The sequence below is a fragment of the Thamnophis elegans genome, chromosome Z (assembly GCF_009769535.1).
Source record: "Thamnophis elegans isolate rThaEle1 chromosome Z, rThaEle1.pri, whole genome shotgun sequence".
NCBI classification, from domain to species: domain Eukaryota; kingdom Metazoa; phylum Chordata; class Lepidosauria; order Squamata; family Colubridae; genus Thamnophis; species Thamnophis elegans.
This window is the reverse complement of record NC_045558.1, coordinates 4,147,476-4,169,822: the sequence shown is the minus strand read 5'-3', so window position 1 is coordinate 4,169,822 and position 22,347 is coordinate 4,147,476. Positions and strand designations below refer to the sequence as shown.

The 22,347-nt window shown below is 43.8% G+C and overlaps 1 protein-coding gene across 2 annotated transcripts in view; it reads right to left on the bottom strand.

The window, feature by feature from the left end:
• Positions 1–2,228: 2,228 nt before the first annotated feature.
• Positions 2,229–22,347, bottom strand: part of GJC2 (gap junction protein gamma 2) — a 39,797-nt gene continuing 19,678 nt past the window's right edge. Inside the window, exons 2-3 of one of the 2 annotated variants that reach the window (XR_004256774.1) lie at positions 6,387–8,050; positions 2,229–4,202 (exon numbers count right to left, since the gene is read on the bottom strand). Coding sequence is in view for 1 of the 2 variants with exons in the window: in XM_032234531.1 (XP_032090422.1) it covers positions 6,771–8,030 (1,260 nt within the window). In the remaining variant the exon portion in view is untranslated. Of the gene's footprint in view, positions 8,051–22,347 lie in introns of both variants that reach the window. The other variant, XM_032234531.1, reaches the window with a different exon arrangement.

Below are 22,347 nucleotides of genomic sequence, written 5' to 3'. Positions count from 1 at the left end.
TTCTGAATGAATGTGGGGAGTGTGTGTGTAAGGATTAGTTTTGACAGCATCCTACCATCCCCTCCATCTTCCAATCAGAACTGATGAAGCTTCTTGGGTGGAAAGTGAAATGTCTTCGAGGGGGGAAAAAACGTCCAGTTGCTTCTTGGAAAGCACCTTTGGGACAACAGTTCATTTAATGACCATTTGAAGTTTACAACAGCATTTACGAAAGTGACTTATGACTGCTTTTCATGCTAATGACCATTGTGTTATCCCCATGGTCAGGCGGATCAAAATTCAGTCAGCTTGGCAACTGGTTCATATTTATTACGACAGTTGCTTCGTCACAAGGTCATATGATCCCAATTTTGTGACCTTCTGACAAGCAAAGTCAATGTGGAAGCCAGATTAACTTAACAATTGTGTTACGAACTCGGCTGGGAGGTGGGGGGGGAGAAAGAGGTCAGAAAATAAAACAAACACGCAAATGTCTCACTTAGCAACTTTCACGTTGGGCTCAGTTGTGGCCGTAAGGACGATCTGTACACAGACAGTTTGTCTTTCCTTATAGTGCTTTGGGCAGAATGCAGAGAAGTCCCACAGGTGCTTTTTCTTCAAGAGGCAAGTGAACTTTCTGGCTTTTTTTTTGAAGATGTTTCCAATAGGCTTCCTCAGCTCTGACTAGATGGTGGAAGGAAGCTGTCAGAATTAATCCTATGAATTTTTTTCCCCTTTCTACAGCAGAGGTGGCCAATCTTGGCAACTTTAAGAATTGTGCAGTTCAAATCTCAGGATTCCCAGACAAATTGCTAAGGTTGAACACCCTTGATCTATATTGAATTTCCATAATCAGGGAAACTCAAACCCAGTGTAGGAAGTTAGAAATATATATACCTCCCCCTCTCCCCCCCCCCCGTGTTTGATTGCCCAGGACCTCAAGCCATGTGGTCCTGTCCACCATTAAACCATCTTTCCAAGCAGCCTCCGTGTTTCCAGGGTCTTTGTCCCCACTTGGAGCTGAACCCAGATGGACATTTCTTCCAACACCAGCAAACTTTTCCCCCCCCTCCACTTTAAATTTTTAATTTTTTGTTTGACAAAGCTTGCTTTTTGGCAGTGATAAAATGAGCATGACTGCTTAGTCACAACAGTACTCAAAAATGATTTATGACTGGCCCTGAGACTTTATGATCATTGCACCCGCCCCACGGATGATGTGATCAAAATTTAGGCACTAGGAAAACCAGCATTATTTACAATGGTTGTAGTGTCTCGGGATCATAGGATCTCCCTTTGCAACTTTCCCAGCTGGCTTCCAACGAGCAATACTTAATGGAGAGACCTGGATTTACTTAAACACCACATGAGTCGCTCAATAACTATGGTGATTTGCTTATCAACAAAGGTGCCAAAGGTTGTAAAATGGGTGTGACGTTTTGTGTGCTTAGCAATGGAAAATGGGTGTGACGTTTTGTGTGCTTAGCAATGGAAAATCTTAGCAATGGAAAAATAAGTCCTCAACTTATGACCAACTACCTGTAAAGTGAATGGGGGGGGGGCAGTATACAACTCTGATTCCAGAGTTGTATACTGCCCAAGAGGTGCGTGAATCAATGTCTGTCTGTCCATCCATCCATCCATCATCTCAGTAGCACTTACACTTATATACTGCTTCATAGTGCTTTACTATGCACTATGAAATGGTTTACAATGCACTTAACAATGTGGATCTTCATTTTACTGACCTTGGAAGGATGAAAGTCAGAATCACCCTTGAGCTGGTAAGGATCGAACTGCTTGCAGTCAGCAGAGTTTTCCTGCAATGCTGCATTCTAACTTCTGCACCACCATGGCTCAGCCATCCATCTGTCTGTCTGTATCTAACTGTCTATCCCACCCTTCCATCCATCCATCTTTATCTAATCATCTTACCTACCTATCCACCCAATCCACTATCTAACTCTTTTATATCTCTCGTCAGTCTGTTAGCAGTTGTGGCTATTCAAGAATGAAATGAAAACCTTTATTTGTTTCTTTCCATTTTTATTCTTATTTCTATTGAAACTGCTAGTTATTCTTTGGGGCAGCATGAAAAAAATCACAGAGACACTCAAGATGCAGTAAATTGGCAAAGTTTGGGAAATCTGATTCTATGCAATACTTAGAAAAACCTTTCCCCTAAATAAATGCACCACCACATCCGGAATATGATGAAACAAAAGGAACATTTTGTTCCGTTTTTATTAGTACTGAACACTGAACATCCAAAAGTGTTTACTGTTTGTAAATAATGGTTCCACATACAACTTGTAAATAGCATTTACAATGAAACATATTAGGGATCTACAACATAGTTTCTGGCTGCGTTCACACAAAAGATTTAATATGACAAATTCATCCATTTTCTCAGCTCAGATAATAATTCTCAAGAATCTTTAATCTCACCAGGTGGATTTCCACACTTCAAACCTAGGAGAATTCCTCTAAATTCATGTTCGGCAAATTTAAGGAGGTGTTAACACAGCCGGTTTCTATAACGTTGAAACATGTTGTGTGAACGCAGCCAAAGTGGGTTTCTTACACAATTGGCAAACGAGGAAAATGTATAAGAAAAATAAAAATAAAAAAGAGAGAGGTCAAAACTCTGTTAACAGCATAGATTTGTTATGGCTATTTAGTTAATTTCAAGTATTTCCCAGCGGAATGGAACACAAATGGCAGTGTGTGTGTATGTTTGTGTGTGTGTGTGTAGGCTTTGGTTGTGCAGTTGTCGAAAGGGAAGAGTTGTGGTGTCTTCCCTGCTCAAAAGTGGAGGAAACATGCTGGTATCTCAAAACCACCACATCCAGATTAAAATCCTTACAGTTTGGAGAGCACAACTGCTGACTGGAACAGTTACTGTTAAAAAATTTTTTTTTGCCATTATTATAGATTAATCTTTCAGTAATTTGCTTTTTTTTTTAAACACTGCAGGCATATATAAGAAGAGTCTTAAAAACATTGTTGGTTCTGTCTTCTGACGTATGATGTCTCCCCATGCATTGGGTATCAAACTCTTTTAACAGCTAAAGATTCAGGATAACAGAATGCAGGGATTTAATTATGTGGTGCACATTATTATATTATAATCCAATTTATTTGCTGCCCATCTCACGGTTGAAGGCGACTCTGAATGCATCGATCTAGACACAGCCAACAATTACAGATTTTTTTTTTACCCTGCCATCCCAGTCTAAACAAACACAATGCTGATTTGTACACACTTCCTTAAACAAAAGGATCCTGTTTTTAAAAAAAATTATTCACTTAATTCCACCAACATGGCCTTTTCTTCAAGACTTTTTGTGAAGGACATCATCCGATAATCGATGAAGAAAAAGGAGGTAAGTTAAATCAGGTAAAGATAGTATTGCCTTCACTATAAGTTGTGTGTGTGTGTTTTTAATACTGTCCATACATTGATCTCCAAGTTGTCTCTCTTCAATCCTAGAATCCTGATCAGCCTGGCAAACTAAATTGCAGAATTGGGGTTTTGACCCCTCACAAAATGTACCTGTGGACCACCTTATTTTGAACAGTTCTGATTTTTTGTCCATAAACGTAGGCTTGTTTTTAATTATGATTTTCATCCAGGACCAATCTAGGCAAAGCTGAATTATTCTTTTGAAAACAAGGCCTCCCAAGATGCTTGTTTTTCAAACCTGACATCAAAAACAGAGTTTCTAAAGTAATTTTTAATAAAATTCTCCACTGCTACATCTTCATTTTGGGATGAGTAGGAGTGAGAGAGACCTGTTTCTGCCCACTGCAGAGTTGTAAACATAAGATTTTTCTTAAGTTCCATTGGAAGAAAGTATTTTTCCTTCAGAAATTAATTCTTATTTATCTGAACATTCTTATTCTCCCTTGGGATGAGCTCAGGATAGATTTGTAGCAACAGGCGAGATCTGTCTTCTTGAGGCCACTTAGCTTCTTATCGTACCTGAGGTGTTCAACGAATCTCACGATGGCATCTCGGTGGTCTAAAAGTCAGTGGAACCTTCTTGAAAATTACCAAATGGGTCTCAGGACTGACACTTCATGTTATGTACACGAAACACATGAAACTGTGGACTCCATAAAGACGTCTTAAAGACCTCCTCCTGCGACTGAGGCTTGCAACCATTTTCCAATTCCTGAGGTCTTCACCTCCTGGTGAGCATCAATCTGGAGGGCTAACTCTGTGCAATATACAAATTCATGGAGTGAAAATGGAGACCTGTGTTTTGGCAGTGGATAAAATAACATTTAAGGCTGTTTTTCCCCCCAACATGGAATAATAGGGTTGGAAAGGACTGTTGAGATCTTCTAGTCCAACCTCCTACCCTAGCCCCAAGGTCCATAATTCCCAGTTGACATAGGATTTCAGTGCAGAAGGGCTTTATTGGTCTTAGTGATGTTAGGAGCAGGTTTATGGAGATTGAATAAGCAGAAACTAAGTCTCTCTTGGCTGATCTCAAGAGCCAAGCAGGATCACACTTCATTATGGAGGACTTAAAACGGGAGCTGTAAAACCCCTGAGAGATGTAGATCTAGACAAGGAGACACAAAACGTTCTGGAAGAAAACAGTAGCAAATGAATTATACTCAAAAAAACCTATTTCCAGATCAGTATGATCATCAAGACTGTGACCACTTGAAGAGGTGTGGACTTCAACTCCCAGAATTCCCCAGCCAGGGTGAGGAATTCTGGGAGTTGAAGTCCACCAGCCTTCACATTGCTAAGGTTCAGAAATGCAGGCCTAACATGAACACTCTTTGTAGGGAAAGTGTAAGAACTCCCCCTTTATTTGAATGCAGGAAGTATTTGAATTGCTTGCGCATATCCTCTTGCACTCTGGTCCAAGACACCTTCCTTATCGTTCCCATCACTGTTTCTGAAGCTCAGCAACTTTTAACACACATGGGACTTCAAGTTCTAGAACTCTCCAGCCACGATGAATGGACTTCAACACCCAGAGTTCTCCAGCTGCGGACATTCCCGGCATTGAAGCCCACATATATCCAAGCTACCAAGGGTGAGGAATGCTGCTCTACGTGCCCGCGTGAAGCCATCAAGAGGAAACCTTGATTTCATTTAGAACCTCTGTTATTACGAGTCATGATATTCATGTCAGCCACAGAGGAGAACGTACGTTTTACTTCATCCAGGACATCTGGCTAGAAGACGAGACTAAGTGAATATTGGTCTCAAGGATCAAGGCTCTTCCTGGGCTACATATAACATTTATAAAGCCGTACGGAAGAATGAAATGGGCAGGCATTTAGAGAAGCATCCTATCTCCATACAAGATATCTCGTCCAAGCCCTGGCTATCTTATTTTAGTGTTAACCTTTTCCCACAAAGATTCAGTGAAGACGTTTTCTATTGTTCTCCTGCCGGCTGGAGAATTCTGGGAGTTGAAGTCTACCATCTTCAAGGCTTAGAAAAACGGCTTTACAGCAACTAAATTCATTTTCCTCACACTGCAACCTTTGGCAGGGCGCAATCCTTCATGAAACGTCCTCCCTCTCTCCTGGAACTCATTTCTCAGGGGAGTTGCGTAGGAGGGAAAATAAAGATAAAATGCCATTCATCCCCAAAAGCACAATGTAGCTGAAGCCAACCCCAGAAAATGGCCCCATTTTCTTAGGAGAAAACCAAGTTTGCTTTCCAGAAATCGTTTTGCAGTGAACCCCACCGCCAAAGTTGCAGGTTAATGTTATCTCTAGTCACACTTACGTTAAGTTTTCAATTTTAAAATCTACCCTTCAACGGATTCGGCCCGCGATTTAGAACTACAACACTTTGGGAACATCTCCAGATTTTGCCTTCCTTCCAAGGACCTGGAAATTAATTCAGTTTGGGATTATTTGTGCCCTCAAAAGAAATCTTCCATCCACCAGGAAGAGACGTTATGGTTCAACCCCACAATTGCTTAGCGCGGGAGGAAAATCCTAACAGAGAGGTCTACGGCAGGCCACCATCCACATGTGATGGGGTCTTTTTCGTGAGCAACAGATGTCATTTATTTAAACCACGTTCCCATCTTACCACAATCACAGGGCAGGAGAGACAGGGGAAAAGTGGTAAAAAAAAAAAGATTTTAAAAAACCCTCCAATGCACCCTTTCTCAAGCCCAACTTCAAAAAAAAAAAAGACTCATCATCTAAATTATTTGGCAATAAGTTGGGAGAAGCAATCCTGTTCTCGATAGGAAGCAAAGATCAAAATAAAGAAGAGGGAAAACTCTGGTTCGTTAATTTTTCTTTTTAAAGGCAGCTTGTCAGAAGGAAGAAATGGAAACCTCGGACAAGCAAAGAGGACAAGGAGACATAGAAGGATAACGCGGTAAATGCCACCTGTTTCAAAAGGGGGATTATACCTGAGATTCCCCAACCGTCAAGGCAGGTTGAGAAACTGGGCTTTTGGGCCAAAGTTTTATCGACAGGAATTTAATTCTGTTTCTTCTGGTCTCGCCGGAGCCTCGGGTCAAAGGATCCGTCTTGCCATCCAGCATCTGGTTTGAATCTTCCCTGGAAGAGCAATGCTAAACCTCAAGGGTGGATTTTTTCTCGCACGGACTTCTAGCGCAAAGATTCTGCTTTGCCCAGAAAATGAAAGATGGGATCGACCAAGCAAAGGGATCGAGAAAAGGCCTCTGGTGGACTACCAGTTGGTGTCTCACTTCAGCCGCCTTCTCGCCAGCAAAGAAGAGACCCACCACCACCTCCCCGACGCAAAGGACCCTTTGACCTGTTCCTCCTTCCTAAATCCATACGGAGTTTTTCCCGTCTTTGCCGTTGACGCTACCCTTCTCCGAACTGGTTTTGGGCTTGGCCCCATGCTTCTCTTGCGCGATGTTGGCCCGGTTTTGCTCCGCCATGGATCCACTGGAGCCAGGGCTGCTGGTTCTGGAGGGCTGGCTGTGCCCCTGAGTGCTGTTGTAGCTCTGGAACGCGATGTCCAGCTGCTCCTGAGCCACCCGCAAGTGTTTATGGAGGGTCGACAGATCGGGGGGGATGTTATCGTCGGGGCTGGTGCACTGCTGCTCCTGGACCACGTTGGCCAAGTTCTGCTCGTGGGCCATCAGGCTGTTGGGGACCTTGGCCGGTTTGTCCGACTTGACCACCAAGTTGTACTCGGGCGGGCAGGAGATGTTCTTGGGGTAGGCAGCGTAATTGTACGGCGGCTGCCGGAAGCTGTGGATCTTCCGCTCGCGAATGGCGTCCCGGATGGTACCGATGCCCAGATGGCACATCTCCGCCAGGTTGAGCAAGAGACAAAGGCAGCTGACCACGTACATCACCAGGAGGAAGATGGTCTTCTCTGTGGGCCTGGACACAAAGCAGTCAACGTTGTGGGGGCAAGGGTCACGGGTGCAAAGATAGTAGGGCCGGACTTCAAAACCGTACAGCATGTATTGGCCTATCAGGAAGCAGACTTCCAAGGAGGCCCTGGTGAGGAGCTGAAAGACGTAGATCTTCATCAGCCCTTCTTCTTGGATATGTCTCCGGCCATCGTGCTTCTGCCCCTTCTTCTTCTCCTCTTCCTTGGTCTTCTCCTTCTCTTCGTTCTCCACCATCTCCTCGGAGATCATGGGCTCTTCCTCGGCGCCCAAGGAGTCTTCCAGGTGGTGGGACGCCTGCCAGTTGAGGACGAACTGCTTCTTCTTCTTCTTGAAGCTCCGGAACCTCTTCTTCTCCTCCTCCGAGGACCTGGCGATCCGGTGGATGGCGTAGCCCAAGTAGATGACGGACGGGGTGGATATCATGATGATCTGGAAGACCCAGAAGCGGACGTGAGAAAGCGGGGCGAAGGCATCGTAGCAGACGTTGTCACAGCCCGGCTGTTTGGTGTTACAGGTGAACTTGCTCTGCTCGTCCGAGTAGATGGACTCGCCACCCACGGCTGTCAGGACGATGCGGAAGACGATGAGGACAGTCAACCAGATCTTCCCCACAAAAGTGGAGTGGTTGTGGATTTCTTCCAGCAGGCGGGTGAGGAAACTCCAGCTCATGTTGGTCATAAGGGCTGATCATTTACGGCCTGTAAGACAAAAACAGGGAGATGGGAATATACGAATTTGTCTGTTCCTTCATTCAATGAACCATTCATCCATCCATCCATCCATCCATCCATCCATCCATCCATCCATCCATCCATCCATCCATTCATTCTGTGCAGTCCAGTGATGGGATTCAGCCGGTTCGCACCTATTCGAGAGAACCGGTTCGTAACTTTCTAAGCAGTTCGGAGAACCGGTTGTTGGAAGAAATCTTATTTTGTTTTTTTCCCCACTTCACAGGGCTAATCCTGTAAGGAAGGCAGGAAGGAAACATTCTGGTGTTGCTTCTAGCTTCATCTTTATTGCCCTGCTTACAGAAACTGCCTCTCCGGTTAACCCTTATGACATTGTCACAGCTAAGGCGAAGCGCCCATTGACCTGAGTTGGCCACGGCCACATTGTCACATGACCACCGAGCTATGCATACCCAGCTGGTCATTATGGCAGAGAACCGGTTGTTAAATTATTTGAATCCCACCACTGGTGGTCTCTTGAGTTGGTTGTTTTGTTGAAGACGTTTCATGACCCAGCTAGGTAACATCATCAATGTTAAAAGGGAGGGGGGGTTGCAGGGAGGAGGAATGTGAGGTCCTCGATGCTCCCTGAGCTTGATGGTGTTCTTGCAGACGTTTCATGACCCAACTAGGTAACATCATCAGTGCGAAAAAGGAGTGAGGTTTGCTCTATTTATATACAATGTAAACTTCCACTCTTCCGCCCCCCCTTTTCCCTTCCTCTCCTGTCCCTCCCCATTTCTTCTTTTTCTCTCCCCTCATTCCTTCCATTCCTCCTTTCCCCCCCCTTTCTTCTCTTTCTCTCCCCTCCTTCCATTCCTCCTCCTTTCTTTTTCTTCCCCTCCCCCTTCCCCCTATGTGCAAGATCCTTGAGTCCCATACATAGTGTGTCCCAAATATATCCACCTGTTACTACTTAAATCACAGTCCGGTGCCAGATTAAAGTTAATTACAACACAATTCTTTGCTGTGAACAATGGCTTTTTTGCAGGATCCAATCTGGGTCGTTCACTGGGATCAGAGGTTTTGTCTTCCCAGCTTTCAGTCTCGTGCTGGAGCCCATCCTGAGGGACCTTCTCTTAACTTTGGGTTGTTCTGTGTGTAATATTTATGTGGTGCCTGGTTGTGTGTGGCATTTCAGTTGCTGATTGGAGTGTTATGGCCAGATATTAAGTCGTTGGCTGTTATTTCCTTGGGCTAACAAGTCCCCAGCTGCTCGGAACAAGGACATGCATTCATTTTCACAACTACTAAGTTTGTTGGCTGAGCAGGTACAAAAACAGCCAGGGAAGTTATTGAAGTCTGGGAAACCGCCCCTCGTCAGTCAACAGGGATGCTGATTTATCCCCAGCTTATCAGGGCTTGGCAGCACAAGGAAAGAACAGCCAACGACTTAACAGCCAGTCATCAACACCCCAATCAACAACTAAAAAGCCACACAGAATCAGGCACCACGTAAAAGCACACCGTCTGCTAGAGAGAATTTATCTCAGGATGGACTTCATTGCAAGTCTGAAAAGCTCGCTAGACTAAACCTCTGGTTCCAGTGACCGACCCAGATTGGATCCTCCAACATTATCCTGGGACACATATATTTCTCTTCAACAGTTTTGTTTCTAAAGCTAAAGGTTCCTCCTCGCACACATGTGCTAGTCGTTCCCGACTCTAGGGGGAGGTGCACATCTCCGTTTCAATGCCGAAGAGCCAGCACTGTCCGAAGACGTCTCCGTGGCCATGTGGCCGGTATGACTAAATGCCCAAGGCGCATAGAACCATGCTTCCTTCCCACCAAAGGTGGTCCCTATTTTTCTACTTGAATTTTTGACATGCTTTCAAACTGCGAGGTTGACAGAAGTTAAAAGAAGTCACGGGAGCTCACTCCGCTACACAGCGGGATTTGAACCGCCGACCTTTCTAATCGACAAGCTCAGCGCCTGAGCCACTGCACCTAATTATGCCAACAGGTGGCAGCATTTCATGAGCTGTGACTTTGGAAAGCTAAGCAGAATGGGAGCTGGTCGGAATTTGGATGGGAGACCATCAGGTTGATGAACAGTGAAGGGGAAGGTTGAAAAAAAAAAGCATTCCAGAATCTTGTGTATCTCCACGGAGTGAGTGGAGGACTTGAGATGTGCTGTTTGATTCACCACTGGAGTAATTCACTTACTCAGTACAAGTAGCCCTCAACAGTCATTCATTTAGCAATCGTTCAGTTATAAAAGCTCTGAAAAAGGGAGCTACAAATGGTACTCGCACTTATGTCCGTCAGACAGCATCCCCAAGGTCACATGATCAAATTTTGGGCACTTGGCAACGGGCATGTATTTATGACAGTTGTGGTGTCCTCAGCGAAAGTGATCCCCATTTGCAAATTTCTCGGGCAGGTTTCCAGCAAGCAAAGTCAATGGGGGCATCTGGATTTGTTTAATGACCATGTGAATCACTTAATAATTGTGGTAAAACGGTTGTGACTCACTTAACAACTAACTGCCTTTCTTAGTTGTTCTGCCCCAATTGCGGTCATAAGCTGCTGTATTTACAACACCTGTAACATTAAATGAATACAATAACACCCATCGTCCGTTTATGCATCGCTTCCCTTAATAAAAAATAAAAAGCAGCTTGCAACAACAATGCAAACAGCGTGTCAAAAAGACGCACACTTCAACACAATGCCCGCTAAACTAAGCAGGCAAATGGACGGAGAGAGAAAGCAGCAGGCATCACCACCAGGTGGATTCGTAACTGGCTGACCAACCGCACTCAAAATGTAGACCTCAATGGAACTGCATCTTCATGGAGGGAGGTATGCAGTAGGGGACTCTAAGGCTCTGTTTTGGGCCCAGGACTCTTCAACATCTTCATCAATGATTTGGATGAGGGGATAAATGGGGAACTCATCAAATTTGCAGATGACACCAAGCTGGCAGGAATAGCCAACACTCCAGAACACAGGATTAAGATACAGAAGGATCTTGACAAACTTGAACATTGGGCGCTATCTAATAAAATGAAATTCAATGGTGAAAAGAGTCAGGTTCTACATTTAGGCAAGAAAAACGAAATGCACAGGTACAATATAGGTGGTACCTTCCTCAATAGTAGTAGCTGTGAGAGGGATCTTGGAGTCCTAGTGGAGAACCATTTAAATAGGAGCCAGCCGTGTGCAGCAGCTGCCAAAAAAGCCAACACAGTTCTAGGCTGCATCAACAGAGGGAGAGAATCAAGATTACGTGAAGTTTTAATACCACTTTTTAAAGCATTGGTAAGGCAACACTTGGAATACGGCATCCAGTTTTGGTCGCCACGATGTAAAAAAGATGTGGAGACTCTAGAAAGAGAAAGAAGAGCAAGAAAATGCAAAGAAGAGTTCTCTCCCTTCTGTCTTTCTCTTTTCTTATTTATAGGATCGTAGGCTGGGATCTTGAAGGGGTCTTGGAGGTCATCTATTCCAACCCCCTGCTCAAGCAGTTCATCTCGAACAAACAAATATCTGGTCAATTCCAGAAGGAATGTTGTCCCATTGCTGAATTCTTCTCCCTAACTTCTTTCCCCAAAGTCGAAAAAAAATCTGCTTTTCTCCCTGGATGTCTCCCTCATCTGCACATAGTACAGGCACTCCTCGACTTACAACACTTCATTTAGGGACTGCTCGAAGTTATAATGGCACTGAAAAAAAGTGGCCGGTTTTCACACTTATGACTGTTACAGCATCCTCAAGATCACGAGATCAAAATCCGGACACTTGGCAACTGAGTCATATTTATGATGGTTGCTTTGTTCCTGGAGGGTGGGGGTCTCACGGACAAAACTCACTTAACAACTGCCTTGCTTAGCAACAGGAATTCTAGGTTCAATTGTGGTTGTAAGTCAACGACTACCTGTAGCTGAGATGGAACTGTTAGGAAACATCTTTTAGTAACCTCTTTCACGTCAACTACATATAGGATAACGCTCTGTTACTCCAAAATGGATTAATTACTGCTTGAAAATCTTTTTAAAAGTTTTAACAGATTGGTCCAGAATAATATGCAAATGGATAAGTGGAGTGCTTTTTTAAAATTTAAATTGTTCGCCCTGGAATGCTTTTTTTAACAGGTAGTGTCTTTGAAAAATAAGATTTGCTCCAGAAACATTCTTAATTGATAGATGATTTTTTTTATTTGGTTGATTCTCCCAGAATTATTTTTAATTGATAAATGAGGTCTTCTTTGTAAAAAAAAAAAAAAAAAAGTTAATTCTTTGCTTCAGAACAATTCTTAATGGAGAGATGGAATCGTTTTTTTAATTAACTGATTCCTCCAGAACTATTCTTAAAAGATAAATGAGGTCTGTTTTTAATTTTTAAAAAATCGTTTGCTCCTGGACTATTTTTAATTGATAACATGGAGTCTTTTTAATGTTTTAATTCATTGCTGTAAAATGACTTTTAATGGATATTTTTTTTTAAAAAAAGTTTTAATTCATCGCTCTATAATTTTTTTAATCGATGCTGGGACTCTTCCATTTGGAAATATCCAGAAAAGGATTATATCTATCTATCTATCTATCTATCTATCTATCTATCTATCTATCTATCTATCTATCTATCTATCTATCTATCATCTATCTATCTATCTATCTATCTATCTATCTATCTATCTATCTATCTATCTATCTACCTACCTACCTACCTACCTACCTACCTACCTACCTACCTACCTACCTACCTACCTACCTATCTATACATACACATACACACACACACACACACACACACACACACACACACACACACATCTCGAATGATAGAAAGAAAATCATGCTGGAAAATAAGATATTTCCAAGACATACATTTTCTCTCTTTCTTCAAGTAGCTTCATTCTGGATCTACCACAGGAGAAAAACTCAGAAGTCTTTTAAGAAAGCAGGAAGACTTTCACATTAGCAAAAAGAAAAAAAGAGAAAAATCGTAATATGTTCAAAGCAGTGCCTGCGGACTGTTTTTCACAGACTCAATGCAATGCAATTCACCAATTCTTTATACCGTCATCCAATATGACAGTTTTTTTAAACCATAAGACTTCGTTTTTTTTTATTTTGAACCCTTTTTAAAAACACAATATTTTGCTTTTTTGTGGGGGGGGGAAGTTATTTTGAACCCACCCATTCCAGTACACCCTGTGCTCTGTGAAAGGTGAGTTTAAGAGTCTAACGGAATTATAAGAATTGCAGGACTGGTTTTTTTTTTTAACAGCTTGTTCTTAATTCCTCTTAAAATGATACCAGGAGACGGAAGGGAGGATCAAATCAATACGAACCGGGTACTCACAGAGAAATGATGTTTCAGCAGACGTTACTTCAAGGAGAAAAACCTGCATGGGAAATGTGCCTCCCCATCAAAAAATTAAAAATACACAATGCTTTGCAAAAAAACCCAAAAACACCCCAAATCCTCTTCTGCCAGTTTGGAAGGCAAACTTTCAGGCAAACTTTTAAACGCATCTTGTTCGACTCCGCCTTTCTGACAGCAAGACAGCCCTTCTCCCCCTCCCCACCTTTCCCCAAATAGCTGAAGGCATCAATTCAGAACAGCCCCCCCAAATCACAGCGTTTCCAAGAGAGATTTGCTCAACGTGTCCATCAAAAGAGGAGGAGGGAGGGAGGGAGGGAGAAGGAGAAAAAGAAGGTGGCTGGCTTTAAGACTTAATTGGTTTTGCTGAAAATGGGAAAGAGAAAAGGAGGGGAGGGAAGAGGGACGGAAAGGGGAAAGAAAAAGAAAGATGAAAGAAAAGATGGAAAAAGGAAGAAAGCAAGGGAAGAAAGAAAAGCTGAACAAGACTGAGGGAGGAAAGGAAGCGGTGAAAAGAAAGAAGAAAAAAGACAGGGAAGAAAGGAAGAAAAGAGAAAGAAAAAAGAGAAAGAAAAATAAGGAAAAAGATGAAAAAGATTGAAGGAAGAAAGGAAAGAGAAAAAAAAGAAAGAAAAATTAAAAAAAAAATCCAAACCTCCTTTTTTAAGCTCTCTTTTAAAAACCCCTCTGGTTAACTTTCTGCTTTTTCTTCCCTTCCACTAAGCTCAAAAATTAAGCCTGCCAAACTGGGGTCCTGGTAACGGATTCGAAGGACGGAAGGCATGACTAATGAGAACCATACGTGGAGCACGTGTGTGTGTGCAGGCAAGGCCCCGAGTGGAAACCTTTTTGAAGGAAAGGAAACACCGAAAAACGGGTGACGGTGGTTCAGACAAAGCCAAAACCTTGGTCCAAAGGAAATCCCACTGTGCATCTGGTGATGGAGGATGTACCTTGTGTTCAGCATATCAAGAGAAGAAGAAAAAAAGACTTGAAACTGACCGGAGCAGGATGTCTGTAATTCTGCATGGTAACAATGACGCACGCACACACACACACACAAAATCTATCTGTCCTTCTGGAAACAAAAGACAAAGGGATTCCTTCACGATTTGGCTCTGCTTCCTTTGGAATGAATTTAGAAGTTGCATTTTTTGGGTGGTTGAAGGGGAGGGGGGAGAACTCCTTTGAGAACAGGGGAAACCTGCCAAATGATAAGAGGCAGATTGGGACCCTGCATCGTTTGTAAAAAAATTTAAAAAATGGGGGGGAAAAGATGTTGGAAACCACGCCAGCGAGCGCAGCCACTTTGCTGGAATTAAGGAATTAGCAATAGCAATAGCAGTTAGACTTATATACCGCTTCACAGGGCTTTCAGCCCTCTCTAAGCGGTTTACAGAGAGTCAGCATATTGCCCCCAACAACAATCCGGGTCCTCATTTTACCCACCTCGGAAGGATGGAAGGCTGAGTCAACCCTGAGCTGGTGAGATTTGAACTGCTGAACTGCTGAACTGCTGAACTAGCAGTCAATTGAAGTGGCCTGCAATACTGCACTCTACCCACTGCGCTACCTCGGCTCTTACGGGGTTATTTAAAAAAATGAGTTTATTTAAGCTACGATTCAGCGGTTGGAAGAGCTGTTTTAAGGTGCAGGCTCATTAAAGCAGCTGCCTCTTTCCCCTGGCGCCCAGTAAGTCTTGCCCGACAGTGAGAACAATTAATCAACGGAAGGACTTTCTTCCAGAAGTGGTGGGTGCTCCATCACTGGAGGTTTTCAAGAAGAGACTGGACAGCCAACTGTCTAAAGTGGTAGAGGGAGGCCAGCTTGAGCAGGAGGTTAGACTAGATGACCTCCAATTTCCCTTCCAGCTCTAGGATTCTATGATTCAACCAACCTCTTTGTTGTGGTTTTCTCCCTCCGTCGTTGGTACCAGATTATAAAACAAATTCTGTAGGTGACTTTGTTGTGTGTACCTGGGCGACTTTGGGTCAATCACCAGGAGATGGTGAGTTCTAGTCCGAGTTTAGGCCCAAAACGCAATTGGAAGACTTTGGGCCACTCCTTCTCTCCCAATCTTGTGCTATGTGCAAAATAGCACATAGGAAGAAAGGAGTACAGGTAGTCCTCAATTTATGACCACGATTGAGCCCAAAATTTATGCTGTTAAGCGAGAAACTTGTTAAGTGAGCCTTGCTCCACTTTATGATTTTTCTCGCCACGTTCATTAAGTGAATCCCCGCAGTTGTTAAATTAACTTGATAACTGATTTCACATTTATGACGGTTGCAGTGTCCTGGGGTCACATGGTCCCTCTTTTGTGACTTTCTGACGGGGCCCCCTTGACTTTGCTCGTCAGAAAGTCACAAAAGAGGGACCATGTGACCCCAGGACACTGCAACCGTCATAAATGTGAAATCAGTTATCAAGTGTCAAATGCAAATCATGTGACCGGGGTGGGTGGGTTTGAGGCCCACGGTCACAAGTGTGAAAAATGGTCGTAGGTAACTTTTTTCAGTGCCGTTGCAAATTCAAACGGTCCCTAAGCGAACTGCTGTAAGTCGAGGACTACCTGTAATAGGTATGCTGGCCACCTCAAGTCATTTACAAAAAATGATAAAAGGACAAATAGTAAATGAAATAAAAACAACTAAATCAAGAGAAACTCTATGAGTTTCTAACCAAGCACTAAATTAGGCCAACCTGCAATGAAGAATAATTTGTGTTACAAATAGTCCTCAACTCCCGACCATTTGTTTAGTAACTGTTTGAAGTTACAACAGCATTGAAAAAAGTGACCATTTTTCACATTTATGACTGTCACAGCATTTCCAAAACCACGTGATCAAAATTCAGATGCCTGGCAACTGACTCATATTTATGATGGTCACAGTATCCCGAGATCACAAGATCCCCTTTTGTGACCTTCCGACAAGCAGCCAACGGGGAAGAACGGATTCACTTAACAACCGCGCGGCTAACTTAACCGCTGTGATTCACTTAACAACAGTGGCAAGAAGAAAGGTTGCAAAATGGAGCGGAACTCACTTAACAACCATCTCGCTTAGCAATGGAAATTTGGGGCACAACTGTGGCCGTAATTCGAGGACTATCCCTAATTCAAGATGGGGGGATGTCAGGTTCGCTTAATGACCACGTTTCACTTAACAACTGCAGTAAAATCGGGCGTGAGATACTTAAAAACCATCCTGCTTAGCAACATAAATTCTGGCCCCAAATATTTGGGATTGAACCATAAAATCATTTTCAGATTTTGCTTTGGATTCCACAGGACTTAAAAAGTCTAAAACTTCTGGTCTTAAAGATGATTGGCTGGATTTCAAGTTGGAAAATTAAGAGCTGGTACAATTAGTCCTCCACTTACGACCGCCATGGAGCTCAACATTTCTGATATTAAACCAGACGTTTGTTAAGTGAGTTTTGCCCCATTCTACCACCTTCCTTGCCACAGTTGTTAAGTGAACCACTGCAGTTGAAAAGTTAGTCACACGGTTGTTAAGTGAATCCGGCTTACCCATGGAGTTTGCTCGTTAGGAGGTCTGAAAAATTGGATCACGTGACCCCCGGGACTCCCGCTGCAACCGTCATAAAAACGAGACAGTTGCCGAGCGCCTGAATTTTTGATCACGTGACTCCGGGGAAGCTACCACGGATATAAGCGTGAAAAATAGTCCTTCATCCCTTTTCTCAGCACTGGCGTAATGTCGGACGGTGGCTAAACGAATGGTTGTAAGTCGAGGACTACCTGTGAGGTCAGATGTGGGAGGTCAGCCTAAGCTCCAAATTCGGACAAAGCAAAGCCAGAAGAGACAAATAGACCGGAGGGAGGAAATCGGGAACAAGCGGAGGAACTGAATAAAAAGCAGAATAAACAAAGGAAGGACAGAGATAAAAGCAGGAAAAAGACAGGAGGCTGGCTAGACAATCTGCCAAAAGGATTCATTGCAAAGTTGTGGTTTTTTTTCCTTCTTTTTCCGCAGTTGCAACCATTCTACGACTAGCCTCCTCCTCTCGGATGCTTTCCCCAAGCCCTGTTTGCATTGCGCCGCAGGGAACCCCCGACTTACAACCGTCCCGTTTAGTGACCGTCTGAAGTTGCAAGGGCCCTGGAGACAGTGGAGTTTTTGCTGATGTAAGCTGGGATGGGCAAAGGAGGGAAGGCAAGGAAGGAAGGAAGGAAGGATGGATGGATGGATTGAAAAGTGGAAGGGAGGGAGAGAGAGGGAGAAAGGAAGGGAGGAGAGGGGGAGGGAGGGGAAATGATGGAGGGAAAGGCTGGATCACTGGATTAAATTTTAAGGAAGAGGAAAGATCAATGAAAGGAGGGGGAAAAAGCTGGGGGGCGGGCAGAAGAAAGAAAGCAATAGAAAAAAAAGAAAGAAAAGAAAGGAAGGAAGGAAAGATCATAGGAAGGAAAGGGAGACACAGAGAGAAGAAAGGAAGAGAAAGAGTAAGAAGAAAGAAAGGAAGAGAAAGAAAGGAAAGGATCAAAGGAAGGAAAGGGAGAAAGAAGAATGGAAGAGGAAGGAAGGAAGAAAAAAGAGAAGGAAGAAAAAGAGAAGAAAGATGGGTGGGAGGAAGGAAAGAAAGGAAAGAAGAAACGAAAGAAAAAAAACAGGAAGGAAAGAGTACAAAGAAAGGGAGGAAAAAAGAAAGGAAAAAAGAGAGAAAAAAGAAAGAAGGGAGAGAGGAAGGAAGGAGAAAAAGAAAGAAAGGAAAGAAAGAAAGAAAGAAAGAAAGAAAGGGAAAGAGACAGAAGAAGAAAGAAAGAAAGAAAGAAAGAAAGAAAGAGGAAAAGAAATAAGAAGAAAGAAAGGAAGAAAACAGAAAGAAAGGAAGAAAGAAATTTTATTTCTACTGGACAAACTGGTCTTAAAGGATCAACCTACCCAGTATGCCACTGGTCGGACTGGGAGAGAATGTAAGGAAGGCAAGAGATATCTCCCCGATGCAGAAGGAGACCGATTCGATTTCCCTCTGATGCTTCTCTATCCAACGTCTGTAAGCCGGAGAAACTGGATCAGATCCGTTTTTCTGACCTGCCGGGAGTCCAAGGGATAGTTCTGGAGTACCAAAACAGCCATGGTTCTTTCCGAAAGAGAGTCCTCGACTTATAACCATTTCTTTCAGAGACTTTTCCAAGTTACGACGGCATTGAAAAAAGTCACAACCGTCGCACATCCCTACAGTCATATGGACATTTGGCAACTGTCACGCACTTACGACGGTCACAGCATCCTTGGGTCACATGATCACCCTCTCAACTTTCCCGGCTGGCTCCTGACACGCAGTCAATGGGGGATGTCAGATTCACTTAACGACTGTGTGGTCTTCTTCAGAACTGCCATAATTCACTTAACAACAGTGGCAAAAACAGCTTATGAAATCAGGTGCAGCTCACTTAACTGCTTTGCTTTGCAACGGAACAGCCTCTGCTGTGGTCGTAAGTCAAGGACTCCCTGTATTTCTCAAAGACAGGCATTTTCAGAGTAACTGCCTCTGAATTTGGAGGTTCCTCTAAACACCATTCCTCCTTTTAGACGCCCAAGTAATACAGTTGGTCCTCAACTTACAACCAATCGTTTAGTGACTTACGGCGGCACTCAGAAAAGCGGCTCACGGCTGCTCTCCACATGGTCGTGTGATTGAACTCCAGGCGCTCGGCAAGGCAACTGTCTCATATTTATGACGGCTGAAGAGTGTCGCGTGATCCCTTTTGCAACCTTCCACCGAGCAAAGTCAATGGGGGAGGCCAGATTCACTTAACGACTGTGCTACTAATTTGCCTCGCCTTAACAACTCTGGCAAGAGAAACCATACGGCAAAACTCACTAAACCCTTGCTTTCTTGCTTAACAACAGAAAGGTTGGGCTCAACTGCGGTCGTAAGTCGAGGACCACTCTCCGCCAGGCTTTCGGCCCCAAAAATAATGCTACCCACCCAGAGCAAAGAAAAAATATTTTTTTAAAAAAATATACGTCTATACGTACCTATTGACCTGTTTACCTTCGGGTGAGGGAGCCGTATGCAAACTGCCTAAAAAACCGACCGTCCGGATGGGCAGGAGGCCAAAGGGATCGTTGTCCTTAATTATAATCGTCACTAATTAATTGCGATCATCAGCATCACGTCTGCTTGTTAGCCCTGGTTTTTCGAGTAGGGGGGCCGAAGGGTTGGAATAGAAACGGGACAGAACACCCCAGAGAATAAAGCGCTAATTAAGACCAGCAACCTCAACTGAATCGATTTAGCCCGACTGACCGATCGGGGGCAGTCACATCAGACTCCCCGAGGGGGGCAGCCATCCGAAAGTGACTCGGTTGGCCCATCGATCGTCCCCAGGCCGCCTGCGCCGCTCAGCGGGGTATTAAAACCACCGAACTAACGCTACAGGGAGGGAGGCAGCGCGGAAGACGCTTCGGGAGGCCACCGGAGAGCGCGGGAAAATTATATTTTTGGTCTTTGCGTGGATCCACGCAGCCCTCGACTTTCTGACTGCTCGGAGTTACAATAACAATGAAAATAGTGACTTTTTCACACTTAACGACCCTGCCAGCATCCTCACAGTCACATGATTTACATTTTCCTGACAACTGACTCGCACTTATGACGGCTGCAGTGTTCCCTGGGTCACGGGATTCCTCCCTCTGACAACAAAGTCAACGGGGAAGCCAGGCTCACTCAACAACTGGGTACTCGCTTAACAACTGCAGTGACTCACTTAAAAACGTGGCAAGAAAGGTCGTAAAATGGGGGCAAAACCAACTTAACAAATGTCTCACTTGGCAACAGAAGTTTTGGGCTCCGCTGTGGTCGTAAGTCGAGGACTAACTGTATATAAACACGTGGTGGACAAAATTACAGGTAGGCCTTGGCTTACGGCCACAAATTTCTATTTGCTACGTGAGACGTTTCTGAAGTGAATTCTTGCCTCGTTTTACAACCTCTCCTGTCACAGCTGTTAAGTGAATCACTGCAGTTGTTAAGTTAGTCACGCGGTTGTTAAGTGAATCTGGCTTCCCCTTCTGGTTTTGCTCATCAGAAGGTCGCAAAAGGAGATCAGGTGACACCGCAACAGTCATAAATGCGAGTCAGTTGTCCGGGTGTCTGAATTTGGATCACCTGACCATCGGGGATGCTGCAACGAAGTGTCAAAAATGGCTGTGAGTCACTTTTTGTCAGTGCCATTGTAACTTCGGATGGTCACTAAATGAATGATTGTAAGTCGAGGACTACCTCTCCTGATTGGCAGAGTTCGTAAATTTAGATAAGCAGGGATTGACCCCAGACAAACCGCATGCTGAGTTGATCCTTCCCTCCCTCTTGTTTTTTCATTCCAGAAGATCATCTTTGCTCACACTTGGACCAACCCCACCCCCCTTTCCTCCATATTGGGGAGCGGGAGAGAACCCCCAAAAGTCCTCAGACACAGCGACCGTCACAAATACGAGACAGTTGCCAAGCATCGGAATTTTGACGGGCCACTGGGATGTTGCAACAGTCCTAAGTGTGAAAAAAGGGTCATATGGGTCCACTTTTTCCAATACGGCTCTAACTTAAAACCATTGCTCAACAAATAATTCTAATTCGAATATTATCCGTGTTGTTTTTATTAACCAGATCTTCCTCCAGTTACGAGTTCAGCCACGTTCAAAGTTTTTGTCTGGGAAAAAAAAAACTTCCCCTCTGTGACCCAGACTGTGTTTCCCTGCCCTTAAAAACATCCAAGGGAGATTTATTTATTTACTGCCGCACTTAGATGTCAACAGTCTGACTCCTGTTTATTTATTTCAAAAACTTCCAACGGGGCAAAGTAATTATAGATTATAGTCCTTGAATTCCGGCCACCATTGAGCCCAAAATTTCTGTTGCTAAGCGAGACAGTTCTTCGGTGAGTCTTGGCCCATTGATGACCTTTCTGGCCATAGTTGTTAAGTGAGTCACATGGTTGTTAAATGAATCTGGCTTTCCCCATTGATCTGTCTTCTCAGAAGGTGGTCATAGAAACCAGGACACAACGACCGTCATAAATATGAATCGGTTGCTAAGTGTCTGGATTTTGATCACATAACCATAGGGATGTTGCGACGGTTGTAAGTGTGAAAACGGTCATAAGTCAAATTTTTACCAGTGCTGTTGTAACTGTGAATGGGCACTAAATGAATGGTTGTAAGTCAAGGACTACCTGTATTTGCTGCCTGATTCTCAATGACTATGGCCATATGATGGCAACTGAGCCTGGCAACTACGGTTCTAAAGCCACGACGGTCGCAAAATGAGTCATCACCTAACCAGTTGGGTTTTAGGAAACTTTTTCTGTGGCCGTCTTTAACCAAATACTGCAGTCATTAAGCGAACCACTACAAACCTCCCTTTCTTTTTGCTTGAAACCAGAAATAAAACTGGAAGTAAAACTGTTCAAAGTCACGACAGCACTGAAACAAGTGACTTGGTCCTCACACTTACGACCGTTGTAGCATTCCCATGGTTATGGGAACAATATTTGGGTGTTTTGATAACCTGCTCGCATTTATGATGGTTGCGGTGTCCTGAGGTTCTCTGACAACATCCCAACCAGCTTCTGATAAGCAATGGGGGGAACCAGATTTGTTTAACGACTGCATGATTCACTTAACAACTGCGGCCCCAAAAAATGGGTTGTAAAATCACATGAGACTGATGTAACAATTGCCTTGCTTAAGCAACAGAAATGTTGGCTCAGTTGTGTTGTAAGTCAAGGACCAACTGGAAATGGAGAACACGAGCAATACGTCACACAATGACACACACAAAAAAGGTAGTTCCTGGTGCTTCACTTAATGACCATTCAAAGTTGCGATGGCACTGAAAAAAAGTGACTTAGGGCTGTTTTTCACACTTATCAACCATTGCAGCATCCCCAAGGTCAAAT